This window comes from Clarias gariepinus, chromosome 13 (assembly GCF_024256425.1).
Source record: "Clarias gariepinus isolate MV-2021 ecotype Netherlands chromosome 13, CGAR_prim_01v2, whole genome shotgun sequence".
NCBI classification, from domain to species: Eukaryota; Metazoa; Chordata; class Actinopteri; order Siluriformes; family Clariidae; genus Clarias; species Clarias gariepinus.
The window spans coordinates 13,055,510-13,075,880 of NC_071112.1; the positions used below are offsets into that span (position 1 = coordinate 13,055,510).

Consider the following 20,371-nt stretch of genomic DNA (forward strand, 5'->3'; position numbering starts at 1 on the left):
TGTACACACATGCTGTAAGAAGCATTTCACAGCACGTCATAGTGTGTATTGCAGTTTGTGTAGGAAACAAAGTTTTAATTTGACATTTGAATTTATAAAGGAGCTGTGTCTGCCTCTGGTCCCATAGGATGGTAATTTCCCCTAATTGAAAACTAAACTTGATAATCAGCCATAGAACTGAGAGAGTTGCTCCAGGGCAAAAGTGATCTAGGGCACCCCTGACAGCAGTCATGTGTCAGAAATTGATGCCACTAGGGTCCAGTGTGTATAGAAATAGCCTTACCTCATCACTATGGCAGAACATGGGAGTGAAAACATTCTCCAACAAGGAAAGAACATGTTCATAGGCCTCAAACAGACAGCGCATAGTCTGCAGTTTTACAACATCAGCAAAGACACCTTCTGCAACTGTAGGAGTTACAGAAACGATAATGCATATAAGGGATTCTACAACATTTGAATGATTATACAAATGTAATGTTTAACATGGTTAAATTAAAGGATAAGTTGTGTTTTTAACCATAATCCTAAAACGACAACAACAAAAAAACACTTACTGTTTTTGATCTCCTCAACAATGAAATGGTCAAAGCGAATTTTGTCAATGCTGTCATCAAGGCAATATGTCTCATATATCTTTTTTACCTCCTCATGCAGCATCAGTTTTTCTGTATCTGAAAGTTCTGGGCGAAGGATCTTATCATTGAACTCTTCTGAAATACAGAGAAAATACTGAGCTTAACACATTTTAACCACTTGAACAAAACTCCCGGGTGGAGCAGCCAGTATTACTGAGAGATTGCACACTCTGACTCAGTCTGCAACCCTGCTCTTTATGCCCTGAATAATTCAACATTCTCTTCCAAGCTCAATATTTATTTTCTTAGGGGAACATCTACAACCCAGTGAAGAGATGTAGAAAAGTGGACTACATATTGGCCAACAGTTGAGTTTGTAAACCTTACCAACAGTGAGGCAGAACTGCAAAACATGAACAGCTCCTTCTTGCTTGAGGAAGTTCATAAAGCGAAACAGCAAGTCCTGCTGCTCCCGAATCTCCTTAAGTTGTAGCTTTAACACCTGATTTGAAGATAATACCAAATATCAAAATATGAACATTTTCCAGCCAGAAAACATTACCGGGTTGAAGATTATGCATGAATCAGGTGAAAACAGATAAGACTTACAGAAGTTTTCTTATTGCGTATCTCTGCGTACTTCTGCAGGAAGGGGACCAATACAGAGGCTGGTTCAGTGGCAGCTTCTGGCTACATTGAGATATCCACAATTAAAACATATACTGTACATAAATATGAAGCAAACATTTATTTAAAGGTATCTCAATTAGTTTTATCTTTGAACATTATGTATGTAACTGCTTGTAAACATCATTGCGCATATTATCTTTTTAAATGAATGTTTTTTTTATTACTTGCTACAAGGTTTTACTTCTTTATAGTTGTTTAATCTACTATTTGGACCGAAATAAAGCTTGTAGCATTCAAGTTCATTGACAGCAACAGGACATCTAAATAAAACTTACTGGAGAGTTGTCAATGAAAATATGGAGCAAGTGGTTCACAGTGTCCTAAAAGAGAAAATGGGCACACTGAGTTTTATAAATTACAGAAAAGTTCATCTTACAAACAGGTTTCTTTCCCACTGTCACTCACAGGATCAGCCAAGTAATCCATTGAAGGAAGGAATACAGAGCCAGCAAGAACCTCTCTTATCAGAAGAGTAAGAGATCTGGAAAATACATAGGCATGCAACAGAAGAGGAAAAAGCAGAGGAATATTTACTAACGGTCATAATGCCAGAGCTTCATTACCTGCAATCAGTAGCTTTTGAGGGCAAAATATACGGGAAAAGCATCTCAGTAAGCTTGCGCAGATAGAGCAGTTCATCCCTCCTACTGCGCAAGGCCACATGCAGATCAGGACCATACTCCTCTAACGCAGCCTGCTGGAGATGCTCCGAGTGCTTGACTAAAGCACACACATACACACACAAAACATAGTTACATTTAAAGTAAACTGCAGGGTAAAGTACAATATTTCCTTCAACCTAAGAACATATGTTTAGTCAAAATCTTTTCTGTAAAACACTGGTTTCAAAACCTTTTTCTGTAATGTCTAACTGCACCGTCCATGCAGAAAATGTTCAAATTACCCACTTATGGTGCATCCTAAATTTGTGCATATTGTCTACCTTTTTCAGCTCAGGTCATAATGTATTACTATGGTACTGACTTTAAGTTTCCCAAAACATTACTTTGTTGACGCGGCTCTAAGTGCAGGGTTATTATTAATGAAAGGTAAATCTACAGCCAAGTCTCAACTTTCTTCCCAAAGTTTTTGGGGTTAAATATCCTGATAATGCCATCTGGTAGAACCCTAACAAGCATCCGTGATGAAATACCTTTTTGTCTTGCTTTGGCAATTATTTCTATATGTTTCATGGAAACCTTAAGTAGTTTAAGTGTGATGAGAGATGGAATATCAACCTGTGAAGCAAAAAAAAATTTTACCATTAGCAAAGCTATATCTGATGTGATAACAGTGACATACTACAGTAGCTATCAAACAGCAAAATCCTACACTAACCAAAAAAAAAAAAAAAGATTAAATAATACATTACTCTCTGTGCTCGGCGGACCAGAACTGCAGCTACAAAGCGCAAGGTCACTCTGAGATCATCCACAAATGCTTCATCATCTGTAATATCCCTGCCAACAAGGATTTGTTTTTATTGTCATATCATAATATACGAAGATATGAATGGATGCAATCAACATACCTGTACCAAGGATACACAAAGTTTTCAAGGACGAGCTCAAGAATCTAAGGGCAGAGAAGATTCCAATCTAACCATTTAAAACTCTAAAGAATGTCATCTTAAACTGAGGTGATGTAAAGCTCTCAAACCTCTGACAGAGACGCATCCACCTTGGAGTGCACTTTTAGATCCAACCACGGCTGATAGTTTTCAAGAAGCAATGTTGGTCTAAGAGAAGAAACAATACAAACGAATCCTTTTAGTGAATTAATCTGGATTTACCTTATTAGAGGAGAAACCCGAGCAGTTAAATTACCTGTGTCTTGTGCATTTAATTTTCCCACAGACAGCACAGCTGTGGGCAAAAGGAAACAGCTCTTGCTGCTCTGGCTGTTAAAACAGAAAATAGTAGACTGCAATACTGAAAGGTTTTTCTTAAAGTAACATTATAGAGTGAGGGAAAAGTTGTATTCAGGGACATTTGCTTTTGTTATTTAATAGACGTCAATTTAAAATGTTGATACATACTGTAATATCTTTTGGCTTTGTGTTTAATAATGTTAGGAATGTAACAAATAATGCTTAATTTCTTTTATTCTATTTAAAATTTAAATAACAGATTTGAAATAGTGTTTACACAAAGTGGGAACGGTTGCCAGGTTATGTCAAAATTCCCACCTCAGCTACAGTTTAGAAAACACAAAACTTGCAACTAATCCAATTTTGGGGGGCCTAGGAAATTATACACACTGTTCTTTCTTTCTCTTGGTAAACAAATTAATATTAAAATAGAATTTCTGATTTTCTGTAAAGATTGCCAATACATAGCTATTATACAATAAACCAATCATCAACCAATTTTATTAACATAGAAATAATCAGAGGTGCTTTTCCTTTCGCCTTTGACCATTGTTTGCTCCAGTAGCTTGACTAAGCGCTACCATATGTACAAAAGAAACTCCACAGTTTTAGATTTCCAAACAGTGCAAATTGCACACTGTGTACAGTACTTATTCAGCATATAGCTACACATTAATATAATTTGTGAATGAAACTTTTCAGTAGACCAATGACACTTCTGGTTTAAATACAAACAATAATAAATAATAATAAAAAAAAGATACACATGTTGTCTGGCAAATTACACCTGATATGAATGTAAAGCTCATTGTCAAAAGAGTGTAGGAAAAAAATTACTAAGCCATATTGAAGACTATAAAAAGCCTTATAAGTACAACTTAGCATAATAATATATAGGTGGCATGTAAAAAAAAACAAATAATACAATGAATCTTCAAGAAGAGAAATGAGCAAACTAACAAATAATGGAATTACGTTAAATCACATCAACGAGTACCTCAAATATTTATTTTAAAAATGTGTACCTTTTTCTTAGGTTTAATAGTTATAAGGATATTGGGAAGCAGTGTCTCAGGTCCCAAGGAGCAATAAAAGGTTACCACTCCGGCCAAGAATGACCAGAAAATGACAATAACGTGAAGATACCTGAAACAAAAAAAGGACAAGTGCCAATGCTATACACTCCATATAATCAACCAACCAGCAATAACATTAAAACCACTGGCAGGGTACACAAGAAACATTGATTATATCAGTGCAGTGATACATGTGGGAAATATGAAACAGCAAGTGAGCCATCAGTTCTCAAAGTTGACGTTTTGGAAGTTGGAGTATACGGATCTGAGAGACTTGGACAAAGGGCAAAACTGTGATGGTGCTTTTAATGTAATGCAGTTCAGTGTAGTGTGAAACTGTACTACAATTAAATTCACTTTTATTTATATAGTACTTTTCATACTACAGAAAAGGTGGAATTTGGGTAATAAAATGGGTCATACTACAGAAAAGGTGGAATTTGGGTAATAAAAATCTCCTGAAATGTATTTCTTCCATCACGCCTAGAATTTCTTTAACAGCAATAACTTCCTTTTAACATTAATGAATTAATTAAAACATAGAGCTTAATGCAGTTACTTCTCTTCCTAGTGACACCAATGACAATTTAGAGAAAAAAATCTTAACTACTTAAAAAATGGTTTCAAAGTGTAAGACCACATGGTTTTTAATTAAGTCAAAATAATTTGAGATGCAATACATTTTTAAGTGAAATTTTTGACAGTTATTATTATAAATTGAGTAACACTAATGATGGACTTAAAAGCGTTGCACAAAATTACAAAATAAATTGACATTTCTAAACAAATGAAGAGAGACATCCGACATATCTTTTGTTTTTGTCCAATGCTCTTCATCTAGTGACCTCTGATCCACAAACAATTTTAGATTGTCAAATGTATTTTAAAGTAAAACTATATTTGTGTAATAGCAATGACAGTTTGGGGTAACTAATATTTATTTCATATTATTAATTATATTCAATTATTGTTTCATGATTTTAGTGTTTACCCTATAAGATATTGATGTTATTAGAAATCAGATTTATTTCATGAAAAAAATATCTTTAGATGAAAATTACTACAATTAAATATTGAACATTAACGTAAATGAAAATGTATTTCATTAAAGTACATACTATACTTCCTGAACATATACAAGTAATGTGTGTATGTTAATTTAATATATATTTATTATATATATATATATATATATATATATATATATTGCCAAAGGTATTCTCTCTACCTTCACATGTATATAAACTTGAGTACCATCTAATTGTTAATCCACAGGGTTTAATATGTTGGCCCACCCTTTGCAGCGATAACAGCTTCAACTCTTTTGGGAAGGCTTTCCATAAGGTTTAGGAGTGTGTTTGTGGGGATCATTCTTTCAGAAGTGCATTTGTGATGTTATGCCAGAAGGTCTGGCTCGCAATCTCTGCTCTAACTCATCCCAAAGATGTCACACTCTTACAAACCAAACCTGCTCAGCGATATCTTTATGGACTTTTCTATGGTGATGTAAGGCTTGGATGCAGCTGCTTGGACATGAAAACCTGATCTATAAAGTTTTCTACACGATATTCTTGAGCTAATCTGAAGGGCACATGAAGTTTAAAGGTCTGTAGCTATTGACTAAGCTGGCAAGCTCTGCGCTCAGCATCCAGTGACCTCACTCTGTGATTTTACACGGAGTTGCTGTTTGTTCATGATCGCTTCCACTTTGTTGTAATACAATATTGTGTGAAATCTTATCACAGTACCATGTGGGAATTCACTGAGCTCCATAGAGCGACCCATTCTTTCACAAATGCTTGTACAAGTGGTCTGCCAGCCCGGGTGCGACCCTGGATTCTATACTCCTGTCACCATGGAAGTGATTGGATCATCTGAATTCAATGATTTGGATGCGTGAAAGAATACTTTTTTGTTTTGTCTCAATCTGAATTAAAGATAGCAGGGATCGATCCACAGGGTTGGTACCAACCGTACGTCTTTCGTACCTTATTACCTTTAAGGAGGTTGAATACGAATGACGTACCTATTAATAATAAACCACAAGCACATGTATAGGCTAGTTATGTTCCCTTATTTCTAAGTGTTATCGAAGCACTGCTGTAAATTGCGTATAACGCATTAACTGAACCCTAAATCACATTATTACCTATTGAGTAAGACTGTAGACAGAAGCAGGAGTAGAAGCAGAAAGCAGAAGACAGGATACTGACGGCCGACCTCTCTGCACAGCTCCAGCCGCCGCCTTACCTTCAGCAAATACACTCCGAGTGGAGACATGCTCAGAGCTACACGGAGGGAAACGGAAGGTAAAGACAGGCGTTCACTCCTAATAAAGGAACGATAACACCTGAATTAAACGACTTGTCGCGGTACTCACCATAAAGAAGGGCTTTCTAACACTCTGTTCGGACTAAGCTAGCTGTTTTTGACAGAAAGATTCCACCGCTATATCGCTCTCCACAAGACAACCCGAGCTAAAATACACGGCTAGTCAACCATACACCGTTATATGCATCGGAATAACGTTTTACACTTCCTCGTTTGCAGGTCCAGTTGTCCGACTTTGCGTTAGACACTGATGTGCTTTATAACGGTTCCACACGTTGTTTATTTGGGGTTTGGTTCCAGAGTTGCGTCATTTCCGGGCGGAGGCGCGTCCATGGCCACGTGTTCTTCCCAGTCATTAAAGCACATGGTCCAATTCTTCTTTTCAAGGAACAACGAAATGACTTTGAAAACCACGAGATTACATATAAATATACAAATATATAAATAAAGGTGTCTGAATTCATCATAACTAAAATCGGCATGACCATTTAATATAAAAAATAAATTATTTTCTTAGGTTTTAACACTTATGGCTAAAACAGTAAACAGTTTTAGGACACAGATAGAAATCAAAAACTTTATTACAAAAATAAGTTACACTCACCTCATTTTACAGTATAAAACAATTTATTTGCGGGAATGCAAAAACGTTGTTGGCCACCAACAATAGTTTAAAACTGCTAACATGTCAAAAGGTTGATACAGCTTCATCAAGAGGGAGTTAACTGTGTACAAAACCGGTTGAATGGTTCAGTCAACTGTTTGCTATATAATGGAATATAAACCAAAGCTGCAGCATCCCTTTTTCCAGTAAATGATCCCATCCCTTCACACCGGACACAGCCAGATGCACAGAAAGTGAACATCAGGGCTTAGATTTTCCTAATCTGATCGGAAATGTGATCATTCTTTCAAAATGATGCATGATACAATAAAACAAAAAGGTAAGATGATACATGATCTCAAGAGGACAGCTGTTTTCTAAAAATGTTATTTCAATTGTTGGAAAAAGGGACACTGCAGGGCTTACCAAAAGCAGTTGACGCCTTTGTGATGTTCAAGCCTTTACAAAAGTAACATTTTATTCCAAAACTATCATACAATCATACAACCAGTAACTACATAATCTGAAGAAGCAAGGAAGCTAATTCAGTTCAAAATACGATAAAAGCAGGGCTTGTTCAGGCTCATCATATGAGATTATTTTGCATGCCCAGTTTGACTGTTTGCAGTGTCAGAGCAGCAGCAAAATGATTATATTACATTAAGTACATCTTTTGAGCAGCTGCTCTAATGCATATTTCATAGAAAACAAGCCCTGCTTTCATCAATATAAGTTTCCCTATTTACAGTACAGGCAGGGTAGTTCAAATCCTCTGTACTGAGGTAGTTAACCAACCCTTTAAAGACAAGTTCTGAAAAGAACCACTTTCCTGGAATGCCTGACTTATCCATGCAAGGTGGTTACACCAAAAACCTGCAGATGTCATTTCCTTTTCATCCAAATAATTAATTTAGATAAACATGGATATTCCGACAATAAAATTGCATTAAGCACAAAAATATACATTATCAAGCTCCACTGAGCCACTTCAAACTCAGAGACTTTAAAAGTGCAAAAACAAAAAAAGAACAATGTTTAGTATTCCTTTAGGAAGTCTGAACCTCAATTTTTTTTAAACTGGCATACTTTGTAATATCTGGAGCGTGTTATTTTGGAGGGTGTGGAAAAGGATGCGACAAAATTTAAATGCATGACTAATGAATGCAACAAGTCCAAAGGTACAAGTGAACAGAATTTCCACTGGTTTTCAAGGATGGCAGTATGGGAGATCTGCTTCTGTAAGGCTGTAACATCACTGGGGCATTGCTTCGACCTTACCATCATCTTCACTGGCAGCTTATGGTGTAACCCCATGTAGCAAGTCAGTCTTCACTGTCACTGGTCAGGACCAGCCTCGACCCCCTTTCCCTGCTGAGAAAAACAAAAAGAGCTTTACCTAAAAATTTTAAGGAAAAATTACTTTTAAACCTCGGAAATTAATAAAGGCAAGGCACATGTAAGGTAGTTCTGCATTTTAATATCTTTCAAAACACCTGTGGAAATTTTTCAAGCCCAAATTGAACAAAACGTCTAGAAAGTAAGTGCAGAAACTTTACAGTAATGTGTCCTTGTTCACCCCTTAAGCAAAGCAAACAAGTTTGCCTATGCAAAACCATCAAGTCGTTACAAAACACTGCTTCTTAGTTCTTTATATTCAAAGCAGATTTTCCAGGAAGAGAGAAACATGCAAACCTTTGGTCCATTTCTTCCACAAGGTGCCTTTAAATGTTTGCAATTTGAAAGAAGAAAATAGTATACAATAAATGATCAATTTTAATGACTCATAGTTAGGTACAGAATGGCCTTTTGTGTCCTGACTCTCTCTTGCTCACACACACACGCACGTACCACGCGGCCTCTTTGTTGAGCTCCTCCTCTGGAGCCACGTGCCACTCTAGTGGATCCTGGGCCTCCATGCTGGGAGAAACCTCTTCCTCGAGTTGCAGTTGCACCTCGACCTCGAGAGAGAGTGGATCCACGGGTTCCCCGACCCCCTCGGCCTCTACCTTGAATTTGAAAGTCATCGTAGCCATAGTATGGATCTTCATAGCCACCGCGATAATTGTGATAGTCATAGCCATAGTATTCATAATAGTCATCATAGCCGTAGTAGTCGTGGGGATAAGAGAAGCCTCCCCTGCCTCTTCGTCCTCTTCCTCTTGTGGGAGGTGGCATATGTGGTGGGCCATAATAATAATAATCATCATACCTGGAGGAGGCCCAGAAATGCCTTGTTGAAAACACAAGTAATTAAATTTGAGCAACACAATACATTTTATAAACAATACTTCCATATGTAGCAGAAAAAAGTAGTATATTACATTTGAGTTTTCGCTGCTTGTCTCTGCGCCTTCCGCTCTTTCCTCTTCTGATCGGGTGGTTTTGCAAACACGATTTCAATTTGTTCACCTTCCAAATCTTTTCCATTCATTTCAGCTAAAGCCTATTAAAAGTATGCAATTATTATTATTTTTTAAAATAAAGTAATATTTACCACAAACATAACAAAAAAAATTATTAAACATAGTACCTTAACTGCACCATCTCTGTCTTCAAAATGAATGAAGGCATAATCCTTAAGCTTCTTCACCCTCTCGAGCTTGCCAAACTGGCTGAAAGTCTTTTCCAAGAGCTCTTCTGATACAGTGCTTGCGAGGTTTCTTACAAAAAGTACTTTAACCTAAAAAGGACAAAATGCTGTTTACCCCAACCAGAAAAAACAACAGTAAAATAGATAAGTAGTAAGAATAAATTGCCCTTGGCACACATTCTGCTTATTTACCTTTGCCATAACCTCTGGGTCAGGGTCCTCAATGGGATCAGCCCATTCCACAGTCACCACATTGCCCCACACTTTTACCTTGCCACTCATCAACCTGCGTCGTGCTTGTGCTGCTGTTTTGTGATCCTCATACTCCAGAAAGCAGAACCCTCTATTCTTTTTCTTGTCATCAGGCTGATGGTATAAAATTACATCATTCAACCCCTCTGAAAGGAAGAAGGAAAAAGTGATTAAGCATAGCTTTATTTTCACAGTCTATGAATATATCCATACAGTTCATGCTAACAACTTTAGCTTGTGCTCCAGAAAGAATCTTAGGCTAAAGGGTTAACAGCCTTGTAGTTATTTACCTACCTGTAACTTTAGCAAATTCTTCCACTATCTGCTCCTTGGTTTTGCTCTTGGGGATGGAGCCAACAAACAGCCTATTGTTGGCCACAGAAATACAAACACCAATGTGTTTGCCAGGGCGGATCTCGCTGTTGTTACACTAAAAAAGATGCAAACCCTCAGGTCATTCCTTTAGGGTTCATGTACAACATTGTCCTTGAAGTATTGTATTGCTTGGAATACAAACATAGCAAACTTTAGACGAAAGTTGTTTAACAATGGTACAAGCGAAAATTATTTACTTACCAGTTTAACAGCATCCTGAGCAGCCTCTTTAGTGCAAAAAGTGACAAAGGCATAGCCTCTGTTCAGGCCACTGAGGGGATCCATCATCAGACGCAGGTCCCATATGGGCCCAGCTTTTTCAAACAGGGGGACCAGCTCATCTTCGAAGAGATCCCTTGGAATTTTTCCTACAAAAATCTAAAAAAAAAAAAAAAGACAAAAACTAGTGTAAAACTTGAAAACTTTTAAAGTTATGTTTTATTAACTTCCAACTAAGAATAATTGTCAACAGTTAGTTTCTATAGTTTACTGCAGGGTAACTTACCTCCGTCCCAACTGTGGGTTGTGCACCTGAGTGGGTGGACTCAGGAGGAGGGCCGCCATATTTCCTTTGACCTGTTGTCACATCAAGTGTGTAACCAGTCCTCTCAAGCAAAGCCTAGCAGGGTAGAAAGGTGAACATGCATCTCTGCCATACTAAATGGGGTTAAACAAAAGATAAGTAAAATAATACTCACCTTGATTTTTGTCTCATCTGGTCCTTTATTAGAATCTGACACTTTGGTCCCCTGCTTCTCCCTTTGCCTGTATGTCTTCATAACTCCACAGAGAAAGGCACTTTTGTTCTAAAGAGAAAAATAAATCTATAACATTTTTGCTTAAAACTAAAAATCCTAATACCAATTACTAGTAATCATGGACTTTTCTGAATCACTGATTTAATATTGGTTGTAACTAAAATTCACGTTAATACTTTTGAATCATAATGTAGAAATAAAATTCAAGACTTTGAACATATGTAAGCAATGTACACACACACTGTAGCAACTGAATCTGACCCAGCTTCAAAAACATGCACCTGCACTACACTGGTATCCAAGGGCTGATTACGGTCATTCAAACAACTCCGTGTGCTTAATATATGTATGGTCTACAACTCAACCCTCACTTTATAAAAGCATTCCTAGTCTTTGCACTATCCATTGTATGTATAATATATAAATATTATTTATAACACTTGGCTCATTATTACAAACCTACCTGAACATGTGAGAGGTCACTGTCTTTAAATTGGAGGAGGACTTGCAGAGCACCTTCTTCGTTAAATTCCTTTAGCGCTTCAATTGCCCGATCATCAAGATCACTGTGAGAAACCAGACCTGAGCGAGAAATGCAAACAAAAGAATAATGCAATAAAGATCAACTGCCAGTTTATTCTTTTATGCCACTCTGCACTGTGCTATTCAAATATCGCTGGTGTCACAGCACAAATATACAGGACTAATCACAACAGATGTCATGATGTAATTTGAGACCGCCATCCAGAAACCCTCTGCATATCAAGCTTGCTCACAGTGATTTATGAGGTCCCGTCACCTGTCTTAACCACTGCCAGCTGCTCCATTGTTCCTGCATATGTCCATCTGGCAACACACTTGCCCTGACACTGTATGAGGAGACCTCCTCAGGAGTGCTTAATACTCAGCTTTAAGGGTCTACACATTGAAATTTTCTGACACTGCCACCCAGGATACTCTGATTTCAAACTGCTAAGGGAGGCAAAGAGAAAAATAAAATAAAAAATAAATAAAATATATCATTGGCCAACTTTCCTTTAAACAAAAAAGAAAAAAATACTATTTATTTATTTTTCTATAAGCACATTTTGACTGCAGTACCCATTTTGGAAGGAAACCACAAAAAGTTGCTTTGGTTTTCCAATTCCCACAATCTTTTTTTAAAAGCACATGCAACTGGATTGAAACCTGAAATGGATGCAAATATGCTGAAAGTTCAAGGGGCCTTACCTGCTATGTAAATTTCATCTAGTTTGACAGCAACTTTTCTAGGTAACCCAGCGTCTAATAATGTCTGGAAGTGTTCTGAATGGGTAACTGCAGCCGAAGTCTCCATTGGTTCTTCAGTACCGTTTCCATTTATATGCTCTGTGGCCATGTCTCCGTTATCTGCGCAGATGCAATGAGCCAAATTAATTCAAACTGGGCAGAGGTCAAGGAACCTGTTGCCTGACCCCGTGTTTATGTTCTCGCATCCCTTACACCAAGTGCACGCACTAGTGGAGGGACAATACAACGAGGCACCCATTTTTACAGCTTGGACAGATCAGTGGGCACACCAAGATCAGACCACGTTTAATCAACACATTTCCACGCCCACTTTTGAGTTTTGCAAGAATAGTCGCGTCGTCTGTCAAAATTTTATGCAAATGTATGCACACAACCACCACAAATCTAGTTCTAAACTTGAACTCCCAGCCTAGGTGTGCTTTTCCACGTGTCTTTTTTGGAGGCTAATCTAATGCTACCTAGCCAGCAATGCGCGCGTGTGGATCACAAATCGTCGAATCCATTAGTTGAATGAAACACGAGCTCACCAGTTTATAGTAAAAAAAAAAAAAAAAAACCACACACACAAAAAAAACAGCTAAAGATCTGACATCTCAACGCCCAGTAACAGTGTGCACATATGGAAACCATGTCGCTTCGGGTAACATTTACTTAAAAAAAAAAAAGCACAATAGATGATTGGATTTATTTTAATCTGTTATCCTCTCCACTGCTAAAGTTACCTGGGGACACCTGAATGAAGATCGCTTTGTCTCGTTGTACCCGGCGAGTTTTTGCAGCTTCAAATGAGGCGGTCAAACTGCAATGTGGCGCGCTAATGACGGGAGCAGATTTCGCTAGTAACCAGTAGGCTACCTAGCAAGCTAGCTAGCCCTTTTAGGCCAGGGACACAAGAGCAACGTGGACACCTACAACTCCCAATAGCTGCCATGCGTTTATTTGACAGCTACTGTGACCCGCGCTGTCAACGCACTCGTATCTCAACTGACACAGAGCCGGGGTCTATCGAGCACCCACAATACCGTGCATTGGTCACAACGATTAAGAAAAACTCTCTTACAACTTTGCGTGCTTGTTGTTAGCCAGCTTGCTAAGTGCTTAGCTAGCTAGCTTGACAACTTGGCCAGGAAATAATGCTTTTCCTTTTTGTCTATGCTATCCAAGCACCATTAAAACATCATTATTTTTCGCAAAGGCAACAATTCGAGTCCTGAATGACTAGAATAATCTTTCTTATGCTTACACGTCGAGGAGAGGCCTATGTGAGTTAAGCTAGCTGTTAGCCGAATGCAAGTCAACGTGCCAACGTGCCGCCACACATGGGAGTCCATTTTCAAAAAGCCGGTCTGAGACGTCCCGACCAGTTTCTAGCTACTTTTGTTTGATAACAAAAGAACATCAGATCACACATCTATGCCACACATTCCTCTGCCAAGCTTAAGACGTTTATCGTACCTGTCGATTAATAATTGTTGTGAGTGGATGACTCCGGAGGGAAAACGGGAGAAAATGAAAAAAGTGACCAAAACCCCTGCCGTTGGTCCGGCGCCGCTCTTGCACTTAGCTAGGACGATGCAAAATGGCGGCTAGTATCACGCCGCGAGATTTTTTCTAAAGCACGGGGTTTCTTACGCACCCATCCAGGGAATCTCTCATGGCGCGTTTGCAAGGCTGCTAGTGCCCATATTGGCTAAATAAGCACGCTCTAGCCAAGACCAACCAGCAGAGGGCAGCACCGTGTCTGTGTGGATGAAGCGATTTTTTTTTGGTCGTTTTGGTCTTTATATTTCTATGCACTGCACAGTTTGGTTCTCCTTGTTCTTCTTACACAAGGGATTCTCATCTCCTGCCCAGAAAATCTTGCCATGTGACGTTTTCTTTATTATTAAGTAAACACGACTGATCCATATGCACGATCATGTATTCATCATTGCGTTTACGTAATAACGGTGGAACAGGAGGTGTTGTAAGGACACACAGAAATCTAATTAAAAGACAAAAGAAAATCAGAGGTTTTCTTTTGGAAAAATCGGCCACCCTTTAAGTAACCCTGGCCTTTCCAATTGCCACCCAAATCTAAATCACTGAACATTCCAGCTGCCACAATATTTTTTTAACTCACATAAATACTACTTTCATAGAGATGTTTGCTAAATATGTTAATTTTGCCCTTGAAACAATATTATTTACTCAATACAGCCACCACGTGGCCAAAATGTTAATCTTTGTTGCATTCTACGCTGCATGATTTCACTTCTAACAAGTTTTTGGCTTACATACCAAAATCCATACCAGATAATTATGCATAAAGATATTATCGTCAACTTTCATGCATTTGTTAGATTTTATTGTATTTGCACATAGTGGTTAGCTGCGTGGCCTCGCACCTTCAGGGTCCGAGTTCAATTCCCGCATGGGTCTGAGTGCGGGAAGTTTGCATGTTCTCCCGTGCTGCGAGGGTTTCCTTCTTCTACTACTGGTTCCCCCATAGTCTCCAAAGACTAGATTAGGCTCCAAAAGACTCCAAAGATTAGGCTATCTGGTATTCACAAAATTGCCTGTAGCAGTGTAAATAAGTGTGTGGTGTGCATGTGCAATAGATGGAATGGATTGGCTCCCCATCCAGAGTGTACCCTGCCTTGTGACAAAAGTTTCCTGGGATACGCTACAGGATCCATGGCATTGTATAGGATAAGCTGTATAGATAAATAAATGAATGTTATTTTATATTTTACAAGATGCTATATTCATATGAAGATGGCAAGGTAGCATAGTGCTTAGCACTGTGGCCTTGCACCTTTATGGTCTAAGGTTCGATTCCTGCCTCAGGTCACGTGTTCACGTGTTCTTCCAGTGTTCTTCCAGTGCTTGGTGGGTTTCCTGTTTCCACCCACAGTACAAAGACATGCACATTAGGCTAACTAGCATTCCCAAATGTAGCTTGTAGTGTGTGTGTGTGTGCCCTGCAATGGATTGTCACCCCGTCAAGGGTGTACCCCGCCTTGTGCTCAAAGTCTCAGCAACAGGCTTTCTCAGACCCCATGTATAGAATAGGCAATATAGAAGATGAACGAATGAATATATCCACATGATGCCGTTACAAATAGGTTAGTTTACACAGTGTACACAGTCTTTGTATTGTATACAGTGGTGTGAAAAACTATTTGCCCCCTTCCTGATTTCTTATTCTTTTGCATGTTTGTCACACAAAATGTTTCTGATCATCAAACACATTTAACTAGTAGTCAAAGATAACACAAGTAAACACAAAATGCAGTTTTTAAATGATGGTTTTTATTATTTAGGGAGAAAAAAAATCCAAACCTACATGGCCCTGTGTGAAAAAATAATTGCCCCCTGAACCTAATAACTGGTTGGGCCACCCTTAGCAGCAATAACTGCAATCAAGCGTTTGCGATAACTTCCAACGAGTCTTTTACAGCGCTCTGGAGGAATTTTGGGCCACTCATCTTTGCAGAATTGTTGTAATTCAGCTTTATTTGAGGGTTTTCTAGCATGAACCGCCTTTTTAAGGTCATGCCACAACATCTCAATAGGATTCAGGTCAGGACTTTGACTAGGCCACTTCAAAGTCTTCATTTTGTTTTTCTTCAGCCATTCAGAGGTGGATTTGCTGGTGTGTTTTGGGTCATTGTCCTGCTGCAGCACCCAAGATCGCTTCAGCTTGAGTTGACGAACAGATGGCCGGACATTCTCCTTCAGGATTTTTTGGTAGACAGTAGAATTCATGGTTCCATCTATCACAGCAAGCCTTCCAGGTCCTGAAGCAGCAAAACAACCCCAGACCATCACACTACCACCACCATATTTTACTGTTGGTATGATGTTCTTTTTCTGAAATGCTGTGTTACTTTTACGCCAGATGTAACGGGACACGCACCTTCCAAAAAGTTCAACTTTTGTCTCGTCGGTCCACAAGGTATTTTCCCAAAAGTCTTGGCAATCATTGAGATGTTTTTTTAGCAAAATTGAGGCGAGCCTTAATGTTCTTTTTGCTTAAAAGTGGTTTGCGCCGTTTTTGCCCAGTCTCTTTCTTATGGTGGATTCGTGAACACTGACCTTAATTGAGGCAAGTGAGGCCTGCAGTTCTTTAGATGTTGTCTTGGGGTCTTTTGTGGCCTCTCGGAGTTGTCTCTGCGCTCTTGGGGTAATTTTGGTCGGCCGGCCACTCCTGGGAAGGTTCACCACTGTTCCATGTTTTTGCCATTTGTGGATAATGGCTCTCACTGTGGTTCGCTGGAGTCCCAAAACTTTAGAAATGGCTTTATAACCTTTACCAGACTGATAGATCTCAATTACTTTTGTTCTCATTTGTTCCTGAATTCCTTCGGATCCTGGCATGATGTCTAGCTTTTGAGGTGCTTTTGGTCTACTTCTCTGTGTCAGGTAGCTCCTATTTAAGTGATTTCTTGATTGAAACAGGTGTGGCAGTAATCAGGCCTGGGGGTGACTACAGAAATTGAACTTAGGTGTGATAAACCACAGTTATAACACAAAGTTATTTTTTAACAAGGAGGCAATTACTTTTTCACACAGGGCCATGTAGATTTGGAGTTTTTTTTCTCCCTTAATAACGTAAACCTTCATTTAAAAACTGCATTTTGTGTTCAATTATGTTATCTTCGACTAATAGTTAACGGTTTTTGATGAGCAAACATCAAATGCAAAAGAATAAGTAATCAGGAAGGGGCAAATAGTTCACACCACTGTATATTGTATTTTGTTAATTCACTTTTTAATTCGTGTGAGTGGCCCCTTAGGCTACAACAGACACATGCACAGTGGAGAGTAGAAGACTGGAAAAAGTCCAGGTGTTTTTTTTCTTTTTCCTTTCGTCAGCTGTCCATGTTTGGTAAGTCTGTGCGCACTCTAGCCCCAGATTCTTGTTCTTGGCTGAGAGAAGTGGACTCCGGTGGCTCTGCTTCTGTTTTAATCCAGTTGCCTATTTATTGCTCAAAGATCAGCTGTTTTTGGATTACTTAAACCAGCTGGCCTGTAACTAACCACTGGGTTTCAAAGTCACTGATATTACAATTTTTCCACATCCTGATTTTAGACATGAACATTACATAAAGCTAATGACGTGTACCTGCATGCTTTTATGCAATGTACTTTTGCCACAAGAGCCACTGATTAGATTGAATGAATAAACAACACTATACAGTATGTGTCTCTATTAAAGAGGGAAGTGGGCGCTTCTGTATATGGTTGGAATATTAATAAAATAAAAACACTCAACCTATTTGTGTTAAACAAAAAAGGCTCAACAAGGATTTTAATGGTTTATCATAGGAAAAGTGAACTAAACAATTTTTAATTGATTTACATTAATGAAAAATATATATATTTTTTGTTGACTGAAAAAGCATTTGCATTTAACCTGGGAAGTTAAATAAATCTTTTAACCCCAGATCCAGTGTTCCATCTGCCACACAATATATAAGGTTACATCTGTCTGAGGTCAGACTCTGGTTTCCAACACAACCAAGGATAAATGGATTACCAACACCGGAAAGATTAAAAGATAGTAGTGCAATTTTCATATTAGATTCGTAACACTGTGAGTTTAATAGTTGAATAAAGAAATGTAAAATATCAATAATGGCAACTGTAACTTCTGCAACACTTCTAACTGAAAACAACATTTCTTACTGATGTTCTTATACAAAAACAAAAAACACAGTTGTTAAAAAAATTCTACTAAGTCATTTCTAGCTTAGTACATATATATAAAATAGGCTCATAGTATCACATTGTTTTAGTACCCTGTAATAACATCACACAGGAGCAAGGAGCAAGAAAGTATCAAGAACAGTGGCTACTTAAATATACTACTACATTCTATTAGATCATGTGTTTTTTAATAGCGCTTAGTGTAATCCAAACTTGTACCATCAAACCTGTATTTTTTGTACCTGTAACCTGTACAGCAGTGCATATTTAAAATTTCCTTTAATTTATTTAATGGACAATAAGGTCAGATAAAGGCCAGTGAGTCATACCAAGAATTAACTGGGGAGAGTTTTGGGAGTTTTATTCAGTAGGTGTGGTTAGAAGAGACTATAAAACCCCTGAGATGCATTTATAACAGATGCATTAGTGAGTTTTTGGTGTGAGGAAAAAAAAACAAAGGTAAAATTTCTAGATTATTCACACTCATTGGAATTTTATAATGATAAATAGGTAGCTGTGTTAAAGAGAAGTAATTTGTATATATTTTGTTTTGCAGACTGTCCAAGGCTAGGATGACTCTGATTCCTAAATACACTGGAGCAACAATACTTTTACTGTGTGTTCTAATTGAAATTGGACAACTTTATCCAAATAATGACTGTAAGTTAATTCATTTATTTTTCTGATAAATTAATATACATAAAATCCATATGAATTGGATTTATCTTCATACTTTTGTTTCTGCTCTTGTCCGAAAAGTTGGCTGTGAAGAATGCAAACTCAAGGAGAACAATATTTTCTCAAAACCTGGTGCTCCTGTGTATCAGTGCATGGGATGCTGCTTTTCCAGAGCTTATCCAACTCCTTTGAGGTCCAAAAAAACTATGCTGGTGCCAAAGAATATCACATCTGAAGCAACATGTTGTGTTGCCAAAGAGGTTAAACGGGTAGGAATCAAATCAGAAAACTATCATTGATTATAAATATGTTTTTAAATGTTACAGATTTCACTGATATTTTCATTTTTCTGGTCCTACAGGTTATCGTTAATGATGTAAAGCTAGTGAATCACACAGACTGCCATTGCAGCACTTGCTACTATCATAAGTTTTAGATGCCATGACTTCGAAACAAACATTTCACTAGTCTGTTCAAAAAATCCCTTAAACGTAAATCACACAGCAAAAAGAAAAGTATTTTTTTCATGTGTATACTCAAAGTTCTGTGAATAATGTTATTTAGCTATAACTGCTTGTCCTATTAGTTTAAAAACTTAAAACAATCTGCTAAGTGTAATTTGCCATTGTAACGTGACTTCAAAATAAAGCATATGCTGCACCTATGTATGTATGTATCAATCAATCTCTTTATTATTTATTATTTCAATTCTTATTATTTATTTTGTTATATTCCCACTTGACACCTATGAAAGACATATCAATCTGTGGAATCTATAGGAACCCAGGACATAATAAATAACAATGTTTAGTAAAGAGATAAAACTGGGCAAATTGGCCTACATACTGTAGATTTTTAGGTTGCAGTTTTATGGCAGTTGTGTTTCAGAAATTAAGACTTTAGGCTACAGACTAGAAGGCACTGAACGTAAACCATAGCACTGCCAAGCTGCCCATGACGGACTCTCGATAAATTCCCTTAATAATATCTGTTCAAGAGGTGCTGTATCAAAACTGACTTTGAACACTGACAACAGCTTTCTAAATCTGGGATGTGCAAAGAAAAAAACAATATGCTGTATACGGGGCGGATTAATGTACAGGCTGGTTTAGGCTGCTGCCTTGGAGCTACACATGTGTGGAGTCTGGCCCCAGATTAGCCAAACTATTTTTAATTACTTACATTTACTTCTAAGAAAACAACCCCCTTGGGCCATAAATATACTTAATGTATTGTCAGCGACAGGCTGTGTAATATTTGTAGCACAGAACACATGGTATTAAATTATTTATTTTTTGGTAAAACATTATGAGTAAGGGGGCCCTGCACACAAAGAGTATATAACCACCTTAATCCACCAACTTTGACTGTACATGACAAAACAGTTCTTTTTCTCAGGTCAAGTTAAAACCTTTGCATGCTGCATAAATTTGTTTACACTTTATACCACACATGACAGAAAACATAACATTTTCGCAAAACATGGCCACATTTCACAAAAGAATTTCCACAGGTCCATGGCGCCTGTAAAGTCTTCCACACTATCCTGCCTGCTACAGATGCATACCTCGACGCCTTTCTGTAC

General features: G+C 38.0%; 3 protein-coding genes across 10 annotated transcripts in view; 1 reads left to right on the forward strand and 2 right to left on the reverse strand.

Annotated features, from left to right (window-relative positions):
- Window positions 1-6,885, reverse strand: part of LOC128535894 (sorting nexin-14-like) — a 21,137-nt gene extending 14,252 nt beyond the window's left edge. The window contains exons 1-15 of one of the 3 annotated variants that reach the window (XM_053509977.1): window positions 6,595-6,885; window positions 6,364-6,502; window positions 4,164-4,284; window positions 3,095-3,168; window positions 2,928-3,006; window positions 2,800-2,843; window positions 2,641-2,728; window positions 2,422-2,506; window positions 1,832-1,988; window positions 1,674-1,749; window positions 1,544-1,588; window positions 1,188-1,268; window positions 966-1,080; window positions 558-713; window positions 284-408 (exon numbers count right to left, since the gene is read on the reverse strand). In XM_053509977.1, the coding sequence (XP_053365952.1) occupies window positions 284-408; window positions 558-713; window positions 966-1,080; window positions 1,188-1,268; window positions 1,544-1,588; window positions 1,674-1,749; window positions 1,832-1,988; window positions 2,422-2,506; window positions 2,641-2,728; window positions 2,800-2,843; window positions 2,928-3,006; window positions 3,095-3,168; window positions 4,164-4,284; window positions 6,364-6,494 (1,377 nt within the window). In that variant the 5' untranslated portion in view covers window positions 6,495-6,502; window positions 6,595-6,885. Of the gene's footprint in view, window positions 1-283; window positions 409-557; window positions 714-965; window positions 1,081-1,187; window positions 1,269-1,543; window positions 1,589-1,673; window positions 1,750-1,831; window positions 1,989-2,421; window positions 2,507-2,640; window positions 2,729-2,799; window positions 2,844-2,927; window positions 3,007-3,094; window positions 3,174-4,163; window positions 4,285-6,363; window positions 6,503-6,594 lie in introns of those variants that run through there. The other 2 variants (XM_053509978.1, XM_053509979.1) reach the window with 2 other exon arrangements.
- Window positions 6,446-19,453, forward strand: cga (glycoprotein hormones, alpha polypeptide). The gene is made up of 4 exons (XM_053509987.1): window positions 6,446-6,523; window positions 18,665-18,768; window positions 18,868-19,055; window positions 19,148-19,453. The coding sequence occupies exons 2-4, from the start codon at window positions 18,681-18,683 to the stop codon at window positions 19,220-19,222; spliced, it is 351 nt and encodes a 116-aa protein (XP_053365962.1). The 5' UTR covers window positions 6,446-6,523; window positions 18,665-18,680; the 3' UTR covers window positions 19,223-19,453.
- syncripl (synaptotagmin binding, cytoplasmic RNA interacting protein, like) lies at window positions 7,109-14,023 on the reverse strand. 6 transcript variants are annotated; one of them, XM_053509984.1, is made up of 12 exons: window positions 13,870-14,023; window positions 12,355-12,513; window positions 11,588-11,706; window positions 11,065-11,172; window positions 10,872-10,985; window positions 10,568-10,744; window positions 10,286-10,421; window positions 9,932-10,137; window positions 9,680-9,829; window positions 9,471-9,592; window positions 8,998-9,358; window positions 7,109-8,517 (listed from the first exon to the last, which is right to left on the reverse strand). In XM_053509984.1, the coding sequence occupies exons 2-12, from the start codon at window positions 12,500-12,502 to the stop codon at window positions 8,485-8,487; spliced, it is 1,674 nt and encodes a 557-aa protein (XP_053365959.1). In that variant the 5' UTR covers window positions 12,503-12,513; window positions 13,870-14,023; the 3' UTR covers window positions 7,109-8,484. The 6 variants fall into 6 exon arrangements, with proteins under 6 accessions (XP_053365959.1, XP_053365958.1, XP_053365957.1 ...); XM_053509983.1 differs by having other exon boundaries at window positions 7,109-8,520; XM_053509982.1 differs by having other exon boundaries at window positions 8,998-9,379.
- Window positions 19,454-20,371: the final 918 nt, after the last annotated feature.